Source organism: Pagrus pagrus (genome assembly GCF_965226575.1).
Source record: "Pagrus pagrus genome assembly, chromosome: 16".
NCBI classification, from domain to species: Eukaryota; Metazoa; Chordata; class Actinopteri; order Spariformes; family Sparidae; genus Pagrus; species Pagrus pagrus.
In genome coordinates, this window is record NC_140200.1 from 20,673,616 (window position 1) to 20,694,021 (window position 20,406).

At 40.0% G+C, this 20,406-nt stretch overlaps 3 protein-coding genes across 3 annotated transcripts; all 3 read right to left on the minus strand.

The window, feature by feature from the left end:
* Positions 1-1,359: 1,359 nt before the first annotated feature.
* Positions 1,360-6,842, minus strand: LOC311271949 (uncharacterized protein). Its single transcript, XM_084377952.1, has 4 exons — positions 6,760-6,842; positions 2,792-2,844; positions 2,224-2,583; positions 1,360-2,036 (listed from the first exon to the last, which is right to left on the minus strand). The coding sequence occupies exons 2-4, from the start codon at positions 2,835-2,837 to the stop codon at positions 1,834-1,836; spliced, it is 609 nt and encodes a 202-aa protein (XP_084234078.1). The 5' UTR covers positions 2,838-2,844; positions 6,760-6,842; the 3' UTR covers positions 1,360-1,833.
* Positions 6,843-9,729: 2,887 nt separating this feature from the next.
* LOC311271395 (uncharacterized protein) lies at positions 9,730-11,670 on the minus strand. Its single transcript, XM_084377039.1, has 3 exons — positions 11,408-11,670; positions 11,244-11,312; positions 9,730-10,215 (listed from the first exon to the last, which is right to left on the minus strand). Exons 1-3 carry the CDS (start codon positions 11,664-11,666, stop codon positions 9,983-9,985), a joined length of 561 nt encoding a protein of 186 aa, XP_084233165.1. The 5' UTR covers positions 11,667-11,670; the 3' UTR covers positions 9,730-9,982.
* A 5,725-nt stretch (positions 11,671-17,395) lies between these two features.
* On the minus strand, positions 17,396-19,379 carry LOC311271367 (uncharacterized protein; the record flags this gene model as incomplete). The annotated part of the gene is made up of 5 exons (XM_084377004.1): positions 17,396-17,413; positions 17,766-17,881; positions 18,069-18,428; positions 18,638-18,690; positions 19,345-19,379. The coding sequence occupies 5 exons, from the start codon at positions 19,377-19,379 to the stop codon at positions 17,396-17,398; spliced, it is 582 nt and encodes a 193-aa protein (XP_084233130.1).
* Positions 19,380-20,406: the final 1,027 nt, after the last annotated feature.

Sequence of the window (20,406 nt, forward strand, 5' to 3'; positions counted from 1 at the left end):
CTTAAAAGTAATAAAGCTGAAGATAAAATTCCACTGAGGTGGATGATGTCAAAATGTCTGACTAATCCATAAGGATTACTGAAAAAACATTTAAAATATTGCACCTTATAAAAAAAAAATGGACGCAGCCACAAAAAATTGAGCTCTACAAATACTCTTTTTTTCTCTTTTAACGTCTCCAAACATTTTCAATGACATCATACCAGTACTGGCAAAATTACAGGTGTGCAGTGTGTATTCAACATGTTGCATGCTGTTTCTTTTGTGCAAGTTGTTGTCGCTGTTTTGTAATCAAAAACCACATGGAGGACTTTGCTCTTGTACAGCAAGTGGATTAGTTCCTCAAAATGTTTATCTTTCACTTTCAATATAACAAAAAAAAATGTTTTGCAATATGATCGCATGAACCGGATTATATTTAATCCATTACTATTCAACCCTGAATACTGGTGCTTGAATGATATAAGGGAGTCCAGTCATGAAGTCCAGGGACATGAGGAATAACAGAAGGTGTGGTGCAGCTCACCTCGAGCTCTTGTATTGAGCAGACAGGACAGGTGAGGTCCACTGAAGGAGGAAGGCTGAGGAACACAGGTCAAACAAGAGCTAACTAACACTGATGCTCAAACTGAGAGTGGAGAGACCTTTGTCAGGAAACGATCAGTGAAACTTACAGTGAAGGCATCACTTTCTAAAATAGTGATCTAGAAAAACAAAGAAAATCTGAACTAACTAAAGCTGCCAACTTAAAAAAGACAGTTCGAGGGTTGAGCCTGGTTATGAAGCTGAAATAAAAAGCAACTTGAGAAAATATCACATGTTGATTAATGATGCCAAAAGTGCACATTGATGATGTGCCTTGTTGATGAAGGTTCTCAGTCATCCAGGTCATGTGTAATAGTAACTGGATGATTTTAGTGGTAAAAGTGGTTCACTTTTACCACTATAACATTAGCCAAATTAACAAGAAGGCCCAAGGCAAGCCTGTCTGCTTCTGTGTCTGAAGAGTCTGTTACCTCCAGCAGTTGTACCTCAACATTTACACCACATGTATTAAAGAATAAAACATGGTGATGGGAAACATCTGCAGCTGTCTTTATGATTTAATTCTGATGATTCAAACACATATCTCTCTAAAGCCACTGTACCCCTTTTTTTTGCCAAGTAGTTTTTAACAATTTGAATTAGTGTGTTGGTGCATCACAATAAACACAGTAAGTAGAAAAATGTACAGAAAGATAAAGGGCTGGTACTTCCAAGTCAAAAGCATGAATGGATTAATTGATAACATGTTAATAAAAACAGCTACTCTCATATTAATGGATTTATTTACAGCATGTTCACATTATAAACAGAACATCAGGTACAGGCAGTGCATTGTAACAATGTTCATCAGAAGACAAAGATGAAGATAAAATATATAAAGACATCACTTCCTGTGTGTCCTGTAACATCGTACAACACATGAGAACAAGCAGATCAGTCCAGCTGAAGCTTCATGACATCCTGCAGGAGTCCAGTACAGGAGAGATGAGATATGAATCACGTATCAGATTTTATTATGGATAATACATCATGTAGAGAAATGAAAAGTATACATGTAACATATATACAGTTGTAACATACACATGGTGTACGAGGTCGACATGTTTCTCAGCATTATTTCAGTAAAGTGAACACAGAGTGGATTTCAGATCTGTCTAATAAGTGACAGAGTTTGATGAGACGTCCTGTCAAAATAATGGACAACATAAAGGTGAAGAACAGCGTTTCTTCCATCAACTCCATTATTGTTATTCATCAGTTGTTCCCTCTGTCTCATTAAGTTGTTGATCAAACTGTTTCCTCTGATCCTGCTGAGCTGGAACATTTCTTAAATCCTCCACTGGACTCATCAGACAGACAGTGAATAAATAAAAGGTAACAAACAAACAACACAACTACCACTGCTGCTGTCAATCCCAGTCCACAGTAGAGGCCGATCATTCCCCAACTCACCCTGTTGGGTCTCTCAGGTTCGGGCCAATCCCTCGCTGCTGTAAAGAGACCAAACAACAGAACAGCTGAAGTTGTGACATATTTCTCAGATACTGTGCGAATGAAGTGAAGGATTGTGGACTGTGGACGTCCTCAATACTTTTCTTCAGGTTCTTATTGATCAAAAAAAGCTGCTGAATTGAACCTGTTAATAAAGTTCTACTGACTTCTACTCAACCAACTTACCAGAGACGTTGAGCCGACATTCACCAAAGTCCACACCATAGTTTGTCCTCACATCACACATGTACCGGCCCGAGTCCTCAGTCCTGAGTCTGGACATATGAAGTCTGAGCCGTCCATCTCTGAGGACGTCTTTGTCCAACTGGACTCGTCCTACAAACTGTTGATCCCGAGACTCCGGGACCTCAACACCTTCATGTAGACGAAACAGGACTGAGACTTTGTGATCAGTTATCATCTCACAGTGGATAAAAAGTGAGTTGGGGGAAGTGTCAGTTGTGGTTGGGAACATCCATTCCAGTGTGATGTTGTGGTTCTCCTCTGCCTGATAGGAGGTCTGTGTCACATTCACTATAAATGTTCCTGTTGAGGAGACAGAGAGGGAAAGTGAGAAGCAGACACACTGACAACTTTAACATGGCAGCCTTTAAACTCCATCTACATGTTTCTGTGGACAGTTAGTGACGTCTCAGAGCTGCAGAGGCTCATCAACATCAACTGTTTGCTCACATGTGGCTACTTTAACTGATTCATTGAATCACAGTGTAATAAAGTGAAGCTGGAAACTAACCACAGACACAGTTGAGGCTGATGAGCAGCAGGATCCTGCAGATCATCTTCTCCCTGTGAGAGGAGACAGAGGTGAAGAGTCATGTGATCACAGTTCAGTCCTCACATGTACCACAACAAACATCTACAGTCTGTCTTTAGTCTTTACAATACTCCTTTGTCTTTATTATCCTGCTCATTACACACAAGGACTTCCTGACTGGACACAGTCCTGATGCTAACGCTAAGCTGCTGTGTTGTACTTCTGACACAAGATGGCGCCAGTGGTTAAACTGTCCAGCCAGCTTCAAACAGCACCATGTAGCTGCCACATGAAAACACTGCAGAACTCGTGCTGCTGCTACAGACACATGGAAGTTGTGTATCTGGAACATGGTGACATGTTGTCAATGTTGTAACACTGATACATTAGAAACACATATAAACGGTGTCTCCATATAAAGTCATGAGACAACAACTGCAAATAAACACAAACAAGCTCATGTTGTTGTCAGATGTCAGTAACAATGCATCATATTTGATGACATGATTTTATAGTAAAAAGTGAATGAGTCCAGTTGAAACGTCCTGGGGTCCGTTTCACAAAGCAGGTTCAACAAACTCTGAGTCTAACCTTGAACTCTGAGTTGATCTACTCTGAGATAGGAAACTCTGAGTTTTCGGTTCCAGAACAGCTGATTTGAGTCAGTTTGATCAACTCGGAGTAGTTTCACCTGGAGTTAAGCGCGTGCGCCACAAGTATAAAAAGACAGCGTCAATGGAGCCCCGATTCGACGAGTCACCATGGCAACGGGGAAGAGGAGGGCTACGTTTTTTTTTATTAATGCGCTCATACGGTGAGTTTGAGCACGTTTTTAGAAGGAAGTGTAAGCAGCTTAAGATGAAACATAAAAATATTGTTCAAACAGGTAAGACCTCGGCATAATCTCATGGGGGTACCTCATTTTGATCATGTTTTACATTGTAAAGTAAATATTAAGTGGCTGTTTGACTGTACAGTTGTTTTATCCCCAACATAATGCTGTTTTCACACACATACATGTCTTCTCATCTATATCATGTTCTGTTAATAATTAAGCCTATTTAAACTAACACAGACTTCTACTCAGCCAACAGAAAGAAAGCAGATGCCCGTAAAACGGGTGGTGGCCCAGCACCGCACCTCTAACAGAGGCAGAGGAGCCGGGCCTAAGCCTGGAGGGAGCTCATCCTCTGAGCTCAGCCCCCAAGACACAAGCGCTTTTATAAAATTTAATATGCCTAGACCTATCTATATATTTTAAGCCTATTCATAAAAATATTTATTTCCCTTTCATGACTTTTTTTTACTTTTGTAAAGTGCTCTGCATCTCCGACGTTGTATAAAAAACTCCCATTTGCAAAAAAACGCAGCGCAACACACAATATCTGCTGGGATGTGAGAGCATGACTTCGGTTGGTAATGTTGGAAATGTAAGGACGGATTAGGTTGTGTATGTAAATGATGGACTGTGAGTGAAACGGTACCGCTCAAAAAGATAATTGTCTGGAAATGCAAGAACATCTATGCGCAGTCTGATAATTATCTCCCGACGAATATTTAATTCTCTGCGCAGTAATGCTGCACCTTCATCCACGGGATCATTATCAAAAGGACATGCCATGGTAGTGAAAATAGTCGCCACCTAATATAACTTCTAATGTCGCCTACTGACTGATTTTTGCAATGATTTTCTCAAAAAACAGACGGCAGAACTATATTACGCCAAAACTCGCCTGCTGACTGAATGAATGAGGAAATCAAATACCGTGTGTGGCTGAAAGAGGGCGGAGACAGAGAGAAACTCGAGGTTTGTTGAGAAAAACCTGGGGTCCGTTTCACAAAGCAGGTTTAGTGAAAACTCTGAGTCTGTTAACCCTGAAATGAGGGAAACTCTGAGTTTTCCGTTTCACAAAGGGAGGTAACTCAAACCAGAGAAAGAGGGGTAACTCTAGCCTGTTTCACAGAGAGAGGTAACTTAAGCTCTCGGTCAGTTACCATGGTAACATACTCTATGAACCTAACCTGGTCGGGACCAGGTTTTTCTCACCAAACCTCAAGTTTCTCTCTGTCTCCGCCCTCTTTCAGCCACACACGGTATTTGATTTCCTCATTCATTCAGTCAGCAGGCGAGTTTTGGCGTAATATAGTTCTGCCGTCTGTTTTTTGAGAAAATCATTGCAAAAATCAGTCAGTAGGCGACATTAGAAGTTATATTAGGTGGCGACTATTTTCACTACCATGGCATGTCCTTTTGATAATGATCCCGTGGATGAAGGTGCAGCATTACTGCGCAGAGAATTAAATATTCGTCGGGAGATGATTATCAGACCGCGCATAGATGTTCTTGCATTTCCAGACAATTATCTTTTTGAGCGGTACCGTTTCACGTCACAGTCCATCATTTACATACACAACCTAATCCGTCCTTACATTTCCAACATTACCAACCGAAGTCATGCTCTCACATCCCAGCAGATAGTGTGTGTTGCGCTGCGCTTTTTTGCAAATGGGAGTTTTTTATACAACGTCGGAGATGCAAAGCACTTTACAAAAGTAAAAAAAAGTCATGAAAGGGAAATAAATATTTTTATGAATAGGCTTAAAATATATAGGCTAGATAGTTCTAGGCATATTACATTTTATTAAAGCACTTGTGTCTTGGGGGCTGAGCTCAGAGGATGAGCTCCCTCCAGGCTTAGGGCCGGCTCCTCTGCCTCTGTTAGAGGTGGCGGTGCTGGGCCACCACCCGTTTTACGGGCATCTGCTTTCTTTCTGTTGGCTGAGTAGAAGTCTGTGTTAGTTTAAATAGGCTTAATTCTTTAACAGAACATGATATAGATGGGAATACATTTATGTGTGTGAAAACAGCATTATGTTGGGGATAAAACAACTGTACAGTCAAACAGCCACTTAATATTTACTTTACAATGTAAAACATGATCAAAATGAGGTACCCCGTGAGATTATGCTGAGGTCTTACCTGTTTGAACAATGTTTTTATGTTTCATCTTAAGCTGCTTACACTTCCTTCTAAAAACGTGCTCAAACTCACCGTATGAGCGCATTAATAAAAAAAACGTAGCCCTCCTCTTCTCCGTTGCCATGGTGACTCGTCGAATCGGGGCTCCATTGACGCTGTCTTTTTAGACTTGTGGCGCACGCGCTTAACTCCAGGTGAAACTACTCCGAGTTGATCAAACTAACTCAAATCAGCTGTTCTGGAACCGAAAACTCAGAGTTTCCTATCTCAGAGTAGATCAACTCAGAGTTCAAGGTTAGACTCAGAGTTTGTTGAACCTGCTTTGTGAAACGGACCCCTGGTCCCGACCAGGTTAGGTTCATAGAGTATGTTACCATGGTAACTGACCGAGAGCTTAAGTTACCTCTCTCTGTGAAACAGGCTAGAGTTACCCCTCTTTCTCTGGTTTGAGTTACCTCCCTTTGTGAAACGGAAAACTCAGAGTTTCCCTCATTTCAGGGTTAACAGACTCAGAGTTTTCACTAAACCTGCTTTGTGAAACGGACCCCTGAAGAAGAGGAAAGCTGAAACATACAAAGTCAAAACAAGTTTGTTGAGGATTGAACTTTACTAAATGTGCAGCAGAAAAAAAGACAAACATGTTGAAATCCAGCGGCTGTTAGTAAAGTTCAGTAGAGCCAAAACAGAGTCAGTTATAGAGCAACGACGACTCATCCCAGTCTACATTCACATCACTGTCACACAGGACATCAGGAGCTCACAGCTGACTGTTTGACTACATATTGATGAATGAATGTGTTTAACTGTGTAGATGAAGGTGGAGGTAAATATCAACACTGACTCTGTTTAGTTTCATCAATAAAATCTTCTCACACACAAGATTTATACAAGTGAAATGATGTTTCTGGTAGAATGTCCTTCATACAGCTGACTGACTCATCTGACTTCAACAAACATGATTACTTACAGAGAGGAGCTGCTGAAGTCTTCAGTAAATGCGGACCAGAGAAGAACACGTAGTTAGATTGTTTTATTTTCTCAAAGAGAAAGAACTATTACTGTAGTCATGAGTTTTACTTCCTCTTTTGTTTCTGCCATACAGGACATGATACTTACAAAACAGCATTTACATGATAGTGTCAGAAGCAACGTGTAGTACAAAAATAAGTGAAGGACCACCTTCCTCTCGTTTATATTGATATGTGTTTGAATCATCAGAATTAAATCATAAAGACAGCTGCAGATGTTTCTCTTCTCTCCACAGAACACAGTGCATGATGGAAAACACTTTTCTCCTGATGGAAAGAAGTTTGATCTGAACTTTTCTTTATGTTTAAATGTAACTACATGATTTTATTTGACCTATTAAATGATAACATGTTAATAAAAACAGCTTCTCTCAATTAATGGATTTATTTACAGTATGTTCACATTATAAACAGAACATCAGGTACAGGCAGTGCATTGTAACAATGTTCATCAGAAGACAAAGATTAAGATAAAATATATAAAGACATCACTTCCTGTGTGTCCTGTAACATCATACAACACATGAGAACAAGCTGATCAGTCCAGCTGAAGCTTCATGACATCCTGCAGGAGTCCAGTACAGGAGAGATGAGATATGAATCATGATGTCAGATTTTATTATGGATAAATGCATCATGTAGAGAAATGAAAAGTATACACTACTGGTCAAAAGTTTTAGAACACACAATTTTTCTAGTTTTTTATTGAACTTTATGCAGTTTAATGTCTCATTGTACTCTGAAATGAAAGCACAGAACAAATAAACAACTGAAGTTAAAAAAGAAATCATGGAATCAATTTATAATCCAAAATGTAATCTAAACTTTTGACTCATCGCCTCCTTTGGCAGATATAACAGCTGAACACATTCATGGGAAGTCTGGTAGACACTCTATAGACATAAGGCAATTACTGAAGTACTTAAAATATAACACATGCATGTGCAAACAAAAGAGGAAGATACTGTGAAGCATGGGAGTTTCTTAGCAGACAGAAACTTCCCTATTTTACATTTGAACCAGCTGCACAACAAATGTTGAAACTCAGGAAGGTGTTCCCCTTCACAACCACACTATCTGACTGTGGTCTGTTTCAAAGTTTCCTGCGCAGCTTCAGAGTGAAACCACAGTTTGAGTTGTTTGCTTCCCAGCTTCCTCTCATATATATCGACATGTGTCTGAATCATCAGAGTCAAACCATAAAGACAGCTGCAGATGTTTCTCTTCTCTCCACAGAACACAGTGTATGATGGGAAACACTCCACTTTTCTCCTGATGGAAACAAGTTTGATCGGAACTTTTCTTTATGTTTAAATGATTTTATCTGACGTATTCAATGATTACCACGTTAAGCTACCATTGTAGCATTAGCCGAAATAACCAGAGGGCCCAAATAGTTATGAATGTGTTGTAGACAGTGTTTCACAGAGTTTATACAGTGGAGTCTTAATGGAGTCTGTGACTTTCTCCACGCACCACGAGAAGCAGTTTACTGTAGTTAGTTTACTGTATTTGTAAAATGTGACATGTTTCCCGTCAGCATGTTTTATTCTTTAATACATGTGGTGTAAATGTTGAGGTACAGCTGCTGGAGGTAACAGACTCTTCAGACACAGAAGCAGACAGGCTTTGACAGCGATGATCAATATCACAACCAACAGGTGGGATTAATCATACAGGTGGTTGTGGTCACTTATAATGAACCCCACCTGTTTATACTGACAGTGAATATGACAGGATATACACTGAAGAGGCCGTTTTCACAAGACGTCCTTGTGCCAAGTATTAAAAAGTCACATTTAAAACTGTAATAAAGCTCAGCCTCCTCTACTGCAGGAACGTAGTATTGTCTGCTGGGATGGAGGAGGAGACTGAGCGGGCTCGGGGCACCCTCTGCTGGTCAAAGTTCTCCAGGACCAGGTAGGAGCAGGGTCACACAGATGGAGGTGAACTTTAAACTCTGAACAAACCATCCATGAAGTGAGAGATCATTGATGGAAAGCAGATTAAAGACAGTGAGAGTTGTTCTGCTTGAGACAGGCTGAAACACTACAACTGTCTCAGTAATAAAACAGAGCTGTGCAGTGGGTTAGTGGAGCTGTCTGTGAGGAATTACATAGAAAATGTCACTAACAAAGTATTCTGTGCTATTTTAATAATTAGCTGACAAAAGATGTGAATAACTGATATTTATTAGCTACAAATGATCCACAAAGTTCATTAATTTAAAATAATCACATTATATTCAGCCTAGTTTTTGGTTTGTTGGACATCTTACAGCTGAACTGTCTGGGGTCTGTTTATGAGGAAGTCCAATGTTCAGTTCAGAGTGTTGATTAGTCATAAACAAAGTTAAATTAGATTAACTGAGAGTTTACGTTGTCATTCTTCTTGACTTCAGACTTCATTATATTTCATTGTTTGGCAGCTTGTCCTGAAGATATTTTGAAGTGAACTGGGTGCATCTTTATGATTTTATCTTCTCTTCCTGCAGTTTTTGGTTCAGGTCATTATTTTGAGATTATTGCGATCAAACACTCCTGTCAGCTGTCAAAAGAGTGTGCTGACCCTGGACACTCCTCACATGAACCATCTCTGTACAGAATCTGTGTGTTTGAGGTCTGAAGGACACAAAGAAGCGATGCTGCCTGCCGACCTGCTGGACTTTATTAGAGATCAAGTACAACAAAAACTGAGAAATGATTATCTTCATAAGAAATGCAGTCCTTCTCCTGGATCAGACTCATTCACCAACTTCATTATCACACGTGAAAACATGTTTGGATCAAAGTAAGACTGATGTTTGTTCTGTCGGGATGTTTGATTATATGTAATAAATGTTAATATATAAATATAAATATCAATCACAAATATGTATCTGTAGAGCTGAAGCCACGCCCCTTCAGGTTTGAAGTGAGACTAATCATTTATTGATCCTGTTTGTGTCATGAATCACACAGATGATGTTTGTCAATTTAAAAGATTATTTTTAAGTCAATAAAATTTTGTCATCAAACTAATGAAATATCAGACTGTGAAAATACGTCATCATAAAAACGACACAGCAACGGTGTCGTTAGTGACGTCGTCTCGTAACTTAAACATTGTAGAGCTGCTCCTGTGTATTAGCAGCTCACAGAACTGAACCAGAACCAACTATCCTTACACATAACTGCAGTTGTCAAAATGAGCATGTTTATTGTGATTTTCATCTTTTTTACTATTATTACATTGACGAATGACAGCTGCCAGAAATCTCTGAGCTGCAATGAGGAGAACTATAAGATTAGCGACTAAGAAAGCTCCAAGGGGAATGACTCTGAGGACCATTTCAACTTTGCTCCAGTCGTGTCCCGTCACTTCCTTCTTCGGCCCTCCTGGTGTGTGTTCTGCATCTGCATGAAGACAGAAAACCAGTGTTAGTATCTGATATCAGGAGCATCAAGTCATCAGAGTCAAACCACCACATCAACAACATTCACACCAACTCAGCAAACGTACAAATGAGACAATAAGTGACTAAATAAACAGGTAACAACAAGTAAATATCACAACCAGCTGCTAGTCACATAATAAAAATAAATAAAATAAAATAAAATTGTAATAAACAAATGTAACTTCCTGGAGAAAGATGGTTGATGTTGAGTCTCATCTCCAGGTCATCAAATATCAACGTTTTGTGTTGACGTCTGACCTGACCTCCAACCAAAGGCGTCATTATTAGACGACCTGGAGATGAGACTCCACAATCACATCGATGTCAAAACCAGCTGCAACGGCCCATCATGGTCCAAAGTTCCTGTTCTGGCGTCGTTAACACCAAAACTCCCCCGGTGCTTCAAACACTGCACTGCTAACTGAGTGGATGAGCCAACAACAGCTACAGTTAGCAGCAGTTAGCGGTTACTCGAGGGATATTCTGCCCTCTATTGGTTTGGGTATGAATTTAATTCCTCCATATTGCACCTTTAAATACATTTCAGACATTTCAATTTGAACGACAGGACTGAAAATGGAGACAGGCATCAGGCTCAGAACGTTGTGCTGCTACGCAACTCACAGCCAGTTACTCCTCCTACAACATGGCAGCTTGTTGGTGAACTTCCTGTTATATTTTAAAGGAGATGCCTAACTCCTAAAAATCTATAAAAACTAACCTTTGTGGGTTGAAATGAAGACAGATTTGGCACCTGCATGGCTTAAATGTCTTCAGAAACACATTTCACTGAGCTGCTTTTAAAATATAAGAGGAAGTTTCCAAACGAGCCGCCATGTTGGTCCGTTTTGAAATCCCGCAGCAGACAACCGATGAGTGGTGTCTGTCCAATCAGGTGCAGCCAGGAGAGTTTGTTGCTCGGGTCTTTAAAATCAGATTTGTTTCCTTTGATGCATTATTTCTCCATGAGTAACGACGGTGACCTACCTTCAGCTGACGCTGGTCTGAAGACACCGCTGTTCTCTCCATGAGAGGTCACATTCAAGACTAAATGTTCTGTGGGTGTAAATCAGGAGGCTGTTAGATTCTGATGTCTGACCCGTGTGGCAGTGACATGTTTCCATCCTGCACTACAGCAGAGTTCAGCTTACCTGTGGTCTCCAGTGCCCATCTCCTCGTCATCTTGTTGTAATTAGCAGCCAGATCACACCAGTAGTTTCCAGAGTCTTCAGCCCTGACTCTGGACACATGAAGTCTCATCCGTCCGTCTCTGAGGGCGTCTTTGTCACACTGGACTCGTCCTGCAAACTGTTGATCCTGAGACTCTGGGACCTCGACGCCGTTAATCATTTGATAGAAAAGCTTCAGATGCTTTGACTGCAGAAAACAAGTCATGTTGGTGAGAGACATGTCAGTTTTGGTGCGACTGTCCCATCTGATGGTGATGTTATCGTCCTCCTCTGCCTGATAGGAGGTCGCAGCAAACATCCCTGCAGACAAGAGAGAGTTCAAAGAGAGACATCATGTGGAGTTACATCAAACTTTACCTCATTTCAGCCTGAAACACTTTTATCAAGGAACTGAGAGATCCTGGAGCCACGTGAGTGTTCAGTCTGAACTAATGCAGCGATTTGACTGTGTGTCTTCATCGTGTCCACCAGGAGTCAAGTGATGGACAATGCCCGACGAGCTGTCCATTATCAGGAGGCCAGAACGGACACTTTGAAGGGCATTATCCTGCTTATACCAGGGTCACGTGCCAAAGATAAAAATAAGATCATTTATTTATATTTTCAGGCATTCTGCGATGACAACATTAAGTTTTTCATAAACAATAACCTCCTGGCAACACCTGAGGGTTTGACTAATAGCTGGAATAATCAAACCTTCCCTTGAGGTTCTTCTACGATGGAAACGTTCACTGGAGCTACTGGAGTAGTTTCATATGTGTCAGTTTATCAGGGGTTCATTGACACCCTGCAGCCAATCAGAATGGAGAATTCACCCAGACCATGGTATCAAGGTCCTTAACATTAAACCAGCCAATAGAACTGCAAGAATCAGTCGATTAATGGATCAAGGAATATTATCGGTCGACTATTAATATCATTAATTGTGAGTTGCAGGACGACTGACCACAGACAGAGGAGGTCAGAACGACGAGCAGAGCCATCAAGATCATCTTCTTCCTGTCAGAGAGGAGACAGTTTTATTAGAGAAAGAAGATTTGACTTCATCAAACAGGACAGGTTTTAATAATAAAGACTTTATAATAAACTGGTTTTATAATAAAAGTACTTAAAACTGCTTTTGGGTCTATTAAACTTCAGAGAGTGTGTGTTATATCCCACGTCCCGATGGATCAAGTGACGGATTATAAGTGGAAGTAAATAAACATTTTATTTTGGCAGTCTTGGTCCTCCCTTATTAAACTCAATCCGCCTTATGTGCTCGTTGTTATACTGTTCATACTCTTAGCTGCTAGATTTAAAAGCACCTGTTAACATTAGAGTACAGTGTCTTGTTTCATATAATCTCAGTGTACATTTATTGTAGTGATAAAATAAAATCCCACCTGTTTGTGTGTTTGTGTTACAGGTCTGTCAGCTGCTCCACAAGCCCATGAACAAGAAGATGAAGACAGTTTTCCTGCTGAGCGACTTCCTGGATTAGTCTGATTCTGACCTGAAAGGAAACAGTTGTTTATTTTCATTTGGTCTTAAGTGTCATATTTCTGCATATTTCTACAGACACTTTGATCAACTTTCCATATGAACACTAAGAAAACCACATGTGAATCAGTGGTTCATATCATCTGTTCAAACAGTGTTGATGATGAGGATGATGATGATGATGGTTTTCAGGCTGAAGGAGGAAGAGACTGATGAAGATTTGTTCAAACACAGAAGAAGAAAACACACAGACCTGTGCTGTGGACACTCAGTTCATGTTTAGTTTACAGTTACACACAAATTATACTGAATTAGCTTTTAAGGCTCGTTATGATCATTTCTGGTGACAGTTTTCTGTTTTAAACAGAATTATTACACTGAAATAACAACAACTGTCAAATAAACAACCTTTTCTCCAGAGTTTGTGTTATAATATAAAGTTATAGGACAAAGGTTTTATGTTTCTCCTCAAGATGCAACAACCCTTAAAATCATGTGGTTTGCTAAGGGAGTCTGGGATATTGTCTTTTTATATCAATAATGTGAAAATGACTCATTACATTGAAAAAATCATTATTTATGATTAAGATTATGGCTGTCGGTGATGTATCAGTGACCCTGAACCCTGTTTTTCTCATGTATTGAACAAATGTAATGAAAAGCTTCAGTGTTAAAGATTCATGATCCATAAACACTTTTGACTGAGATAAAAAAGTTATTTATGTTTTTATGACACTGATGAAATAAAGAAATAAATGATAAATAGAAATAAATAAAAATGTAAAGATGGTGAATATGTTAGTTGAGTAGTTAAAGGGACAATCATCACGTTGAAGCTGCACTTCATTGTTGTTTTGTTCTTGTCCTCTGCTGAATGTGCGCAGTTTCCTGTCAGTCATTAACTCTCTGAACTCTGAATATTAAATCCTGGAGGAGGTTTTTCCCTCTGACATCAAACTAGTTGAATAAACTGCTGTGCATCAGTCCCGTAAAAACAAACAGTGGAGGAAACACAAAAACACAAACTAAACCACACAACATGTTTTAGTTACTTACGTGTTTGTATGAGAGCGAGCTGTCCCACTTTGTGTCAGCTGAAGTATTTAATTGTGAGCTGGACTGAAGAACTGCTTCTCTTTACAGCAACAAGTGTCTGAAGTGAGGAGGAGGAGTTGTTGTTATGTGTTGTTGTATCAGCTCAGCTCGTCATGAGGCTGCAGTGTTGTTTATTTTGGTGAAAGTGAAAGTAAAGTTGGATCAGCTGGACTGGCTGTTTACAATGACGTCATAACACAAACTCACAGATATGTTTGTTTTCCACAAGTGAATAAAGAAGCTGTTCTCAGAGGAAAATGAAGAACACTGTTTGAAGAAGCACAGAAAACTTTGTTAGTGACATTTTCTATGTAATTCTCACAGACAGCTCCACTAACCCACTGCACAGCTCTGTTTTATTACTGAGACAGTTGTAGTGTTTCAGCCTGTCTCAAGCAGAACAACTCTCACTGTCTTTAATCTGCTTTCCATCAATGATCTCTCACTTCATGGATGGTTTGTTCAGAGTTTAAAGTTCACCTCCATCTGTGTGACCCTGCTCCTACCTGGTCCTGGAGAACCTTGACCAACAGAGGGCGCCCCGAGCCCGCTTCATCCTGTCTGCTTCTGTGTGTTTAAAGGATAACTACCGTTTTTTACAACCTGGACCTTATTTCTAGCAAAATATATGGTCATTTACTCACCCAGATAACTCTGGTGTCATTTGAAGTCGTTCGGACAAAATTAGATCCAGCGTAGCGCCGATATATCCATATAATGCGAGTAACGGGGCATCGACACACAGCCTCTATATAACGCATTATCTGCCACGAAACTAGTTCATTTCACCAATATTTTGTTATGATATGCTAGCGCTATTCCCCTCTGAGTCCGGGCTCGTCCGTTATCAACATCCGGGGTCAAACTAGCAGTAGCAGCTACAGGTAAACAAGCCGGCTGTCGCGGGTGCGCGCGCAGCTCAGAGACGACATCTTCCAGGTCAGAGGTAGTAGATCAACCTACAGACCCCGCATGTTGACAACAGACGAGCCCGGACTCAGAGGCTAATAGCACTAGCATATCGTAACAAAATTTTGGTGAAATTAACTAGTTTCGTGGTAGATAATGCGTTATATAGAGGCTGTGTGTCGATGCCCCGTTACTCGCATTATATGGATATATCGGCGCTACACTGGATCTAATTTCGTCCGAACGACGCCGAATGACACCAAAGTTATCTGGGTGAGTAAATGACCATATCTTTTGCTAGAAATAAGGTCCAGGTTGTAAAAAACGGTAGTTATCCTTTAACTGACTCTTTTAACTGTTCTCATCATTTACATCAGATTTAATTAAGAATATGACATTTTCGAGAGTGACGATGTCAAATTGTACTAATACAGTTAATAGGAACTATTATAACTGATTCTTGTGGACCGTGGAGAAAGTCACCAGACTCCATTAAGTAAACGGTCAATTTTGAGACTGAATAAAACTGAACTGAAACTGTATAAACTTTGTGAAACGCTGTCTACAACACATTCTTAACTATTTGGGCAAATAAAGTCATGTAGTTCCATCACAAGAAAAGTGTTTCCCATCATGCACTGTGTTCTGTGGAGAGAAGAGAAACATCTGCAGCTGTCTTTATGATTTAATTCTGATGATTCAAACACATATCGATATATATGAGAGGAAGATGGGAAGTACCAAAGCCCTAAAGTATGGAAGCCCTAAAGGGCCATGGATTCATACATTTTATTTCCTCCATTTTCCCGTGATAATGAGTTAATTTCATTTGTTTTCTCGAGATCTTGAGTTATCAGCTCGAAATAACAACTGCCGTTTTCCCGAGATAACGGGATCATTTTCTCGAGATCTCGAGATAACGAAACTTTGTTTTCCCGATATAACGATATAATTAATTAGAGATCTTGATAAAACAAAACGATAGTGTGGTATATTAAATGATTGCAGGAAACATCATTCAGTGTAGCAATGTCAGAGGAGCAGGAGCATGTCGATCACTGCGTCACATATCTTTTCAATCAAGGCCTGACACAGGCTGAAATAGCATTATGCCTTGTTATTACAGATAATATACACATTAGTGTGCGTAATATAAAAAGACGGTTAGCAAGGCTTCAGCTATATCGGCGGCGCAATCCAAGTAAGCCTGATGTCATCGTTAACTACATAGCTGACCAGCTACAAGGTCCCAGGCGTCTTCATAATCTCAGGCCTATCACAGTCATTATCTCGAGATCTCGAAATAATTATATCGTTATCTCGGGAAAACAAAGTTTCGTTATCTCGGGATCTCAGGAAAATTATCCCGTCATCTCAGGAAAACGGCAGTTGTTATTTTGAGATAATAACTCGAGATCTCGAGAAAACAACTGAAATTAACTCGTTATCATGGGAAAACGGAGGAAACAAAATGCATGAATGCATGGCCCTTTAGGGCTTCCGTATTTGAGGGCTTCTGTAGGGAAACAAACAATATAAACCAACTGTAGTTTTACTCTGAACCTGAGCAGGAAACTTTGAACCAGAACACAATCAAGAAGTCAGACCAGTTTTGCTGTGGAATTGTTTGAAGAAGTAGTCAAGTTAACTCAGTCAACTAACTGCTTCATAAAGGAAACCTTGTCTTGTGTCAGCATGTCAGAGTCGGTGTTGCTATTCACACCTGAAAACATGGGAATTCTCAGCAACCTCTTCATAACTAATACATGGAGGCAACCAGCAGAAAAACTGGTGTCAATAAAGGACCTCACTCCGCCTACAAGTGTGTTGGCTTTGCCAGGGATATTCAAGCCTCAAGGACTTTCATCGGTGGAAACTTAATAAGTTTCAAACATAATTGACAGTCTGCTCTGAGTACATTAAAAATAGAGGAATGTCTGTGTTTGAGGTCTGAAGGTCTGCTGATAGAAAAAGTCCTTCAAGACTGAGGATGTTTAAAGAAAAATAACATTTATAAAATAAACAAACTGAAGCAAACTGAAGCAATAAAAACACAAATGAATCTCTTGTCTTTCTTTTAATATTATTTTCATCAATGTGGCCTGAAATTCAGTTTGTAACTGTTTCTGAGTGATAATAAAGTTTATTATTATGAACTTTGTTGCTGATAAACTCTTTGAGGTCTTGACATCTTACAAAAAAACTTACAGAACAATCAAAACAACGTCTCTCATATATAAATAGATTTATTTACAGTATGTACAATTTATAAACAGAACATTAGGAGACAATGTCCATCAGAAGGCACAGAGTGAAAACTCTCCATACAGTGATTTACTGAACCAGCTGTGACATTTAGAGATCTGACAGTGGAGGATGTTGAATAGATGAACACAAATCAAACAGCAGCACTCCATTTCAGTTTAAACTGCACTCAGTGTTCATGTCATATCTTATTAAGGCCTAATTCATCACATAGAGCTATAAATGAAAAAGGTAACAACATAAAGTGCACAGAGTCGTTACACATGGTGTACGAGGCCGACATGTTTCAGTAAAGTGAACACAGAGCAGATTTCAGATCTGTCTAATAAGTGACAGAGTTTGATGAGACGTCCTGTCAAAATAATGAACAACATAAAGGTGAAGCACAACGTTTCCTCCATCAACTACATTATTGTTGTTCATCACTTGTTCCCTCTGACTCTAAAGTGTCTCATTAAGTTGTAGATCAAACTGATGCTGCTGAGCTGGAACTTTTCCTAAATCCTCCACTGGACAAATCAGACAGACAGTAAATAAATAAAAGGTAACAAACAAACAACACAACTACCACTGCTGCTGTCAGTCCCAGTCCAGAGTAGAGGCCGATCCTTCCACGTCTTTCTGTGTTGGGTCTCTCAGGTGTGTCTGTGTTGGGTCTCACAGGTTTGGGCCAATCCCTCGCTGCTGTAAAGAGACCAAACAACAGAACAGCTGAAGTCGTGACATATTTCTCAGATACTGTGAGAATGAAGTGAAGGATTGTGGATTGTGGTCGTCCTCAATACTTTTCTTCAGGATCTTATTGATCCAAAAAAGCTGCTGAATTGAACCTGTTAATAAAGTTCTACTGACTTCTACTCAACCAACTTACCAGAGACGTTGAGCCGACATTCACCAAAGTCCACACCATAGTTTGTCCTCACATCACACAGGTACCAGCCCGAGTCCTCAGTCTTAAGTCTGGACACATGAAGTCTGAGTTGTCCGTCTCTGAGGACGTCTTTGTCCAGCTGGACTCGTCCTACAAACTGTTGATCCCGAGACTCTGGGATCTCAACACCTTCATATAGATGAAACAGGACTGAGACTTTGTGATCATTTATCATCTCACAGTGGATAAAAATGGAGTTGGGGGAAGTGTCAGTTGTGGTTGTGAACATCCATTCCAGTGTGATGTTGTGGTTCTCCTCTGCCTGATAGGAGGTCTGTGTCACATTCACTACAAATGTTCCTGTTGAGGAGACAGAGAGGGAAAGTGAGGAGCAGACACACTGACAACTTTAACATGGCAGCCTTTAAACTCCATCTACATGTTTCTGTGGACAGTTTAGTGACGTCTCAGAGCTGCAGAGGCTCATCAACATCAACTGTTTGCTCACATGTGGCTACTTTAACTGATTCATTGAATCACAGTGTAATAAAGTGAAGCTGGAAACTAACCACAGACACAGTTGAGGCTGATGAGCAGCAGGATCTTGAAGACCATGTTCTCCCTGTGAGAGGAGACAGAGGTGAAGAGTCATGTGATCACAGTTCAGTCCTCACATGTACCACAACAAACATCTACAGTCTGTCTTAGTCTTTTCAATACTCCTTTGTCTTTATTATCCTGCTCATTACACACAAGGACTTCCTGACTGGACACAGTCTTGATGCTAATGCTAAGCTGCTGTATTGTACTTCTGACACAAGATGGCGCCAGTGGCTAAACTGTCCACCATCAGCAGGAAACATGACAACATGTGGATTCAGCTGCAAACAACAACATGTAGCTGCCACATGAAAACACTGCAGAACTCGTGCTGCTGCTACAGACAGATGAAAGTTGTGTATCTGGAACATGGTGACATGTTGTCAATGTTGTAACACTGATACATTAGAAACACATATAAACAGTGTCTCCATATAAAGTCAAGAGACAACAACTGCAAATAAACACAAACAAGCTCATGTTGTTGTCAGATGTCAGTAACAATGCATCATATTTGATGACATGATTTTATAGTAAAAAGTGAATGAGCTGAAACATACAAAGTCAAAACAAGTTTGTTGTTTTACTAAATGTGCAGCAGAATAAAAGACAAACATGTTGAAATCCAGCAGCTGGTAGTAAAGTTCAGTAGAGACAAAACAGAGTCAGTTATTACGGTGACAGGTCGCCATTCCGAACGTTCACTTTCATGTTTCGGAATGGCGAACCCGAACCCGAACCCGAACCCAAAACCCTAACCCTAACCATAACCCGGTCGGAATGGCGGATCTTCGAAATGGGGGTCGTCCCCCGTTATTACAGAGCCCCCCTGGTGTCAGTCGAGAAAAAAAGCCATGTACTAAACTGAGGGAACCGATTACTAAACTGTGCGCACAGTTTACTAAACTGAGGGCACAGATTACTAAATGGATGGGGGGGCATTACAGTTTTTCTCAATTGCTAAAACACAATTTCTGAAACCTTGCTCCATTTTCTGAAAACAAACACAAATCTCAGCTTCGAGCACTATTTACAAAACCTCTGACTCCTCGTGCAAAATGAAACTTTCGCCTCAAAACAGATTTACCTGTGCTCAAAATCAAACACTGCTCTCAAATCATAAACAAAGCGATCAAAATGATATACACTATCAAGCAGTCAGTAAACAATACACCAAAAAATAGAAAACACGATGTTCAAAACATATAGTTCTCAGGGAGAAGTACATTTTTAATCTAAAAAAAATTTCATATTTTTCCATCATTGTCTTTTGATGAATGAAAACATGTTCTATCATAGTAGCTCAAAATTGATCAGAAATTATACTCTGCTTTGCTCTTTGCAATTTTTTTGTTCTTCCTCCTCCTTGTACCTTTATTTTTACAGTACTGTACCCTGCATCTCACAAACGTGTCCTTTGTTTCTGTGAAACTGTAATTCTTGTTCTTTGTTGATATGAACCTGCAACCAGTCAAAGTCTATTGAGCAGTCAGTACTGTAAACAAATGGAAAGCACAATGTTCAGGGCCAGACAATTTGTTTCTTCCATCCATTCTTAGACTTTCTCCGTCCCACCTTCAACAACCTGTTTGCTCTCTGAACTGGCTTATATTGGTTGTGTCACATGATTTGAAACAAGTGAAATCAATTTCGAGTGGTTGTGTTTAATCAATGACATGTGTTCTCTATTTGTATTTGATTGTTGACACTTGTGTTCACCAGTATGGGTGACATGTGC

Excerpts from the sequence above, each read along its gene's own strand:
- LOC311271949 (XM_084377952.1), bottom strand. The coding sequence starts at position 2,837 with ATGATCTGCAGGATCCTGCTGCTCATCAGCCTCAACTGTGTCTGTG. Across the intron at positions 2,584-2,791 it reads CAGCCTCAACTGTGTCTGTG|GAACATTTATAGTGAATGTG; the intron begins GTTAGTTTCCAG and ends TCTCCTCAACAG. Across the intron at positions 2,037-2,223 it reads ATGTCGGCTCAACGTCTCTG|CAGCGAGGGATTGGCCCGAA; the intron begins GTAAGTTGGTTG and ends GTCTCTTTACAG.
- LOC311271395 (XM_084377039.1), bottom strand. The coding sequence starts at position 11,666 with ATGTCTCTCACCAACATGACTTGTTTTCTGCAGTCAAAGCATCTGAAG. Across the intron at positions 11,313-11,407 it reads ATGGGCACTGGAGACCACAG|AACATTTAGTCTTGAATGTG; the intron begins GTAAGCTGAACT and ends TTACACCCACAG. Across the intron at positions 10,216-11,243 it reads CAGACCAGCGTCAGCTGAAG|ATGCAGAACACACACCAGGA; the intron begins GTAGGTCACCGT and ends GTCTTCATGCAG.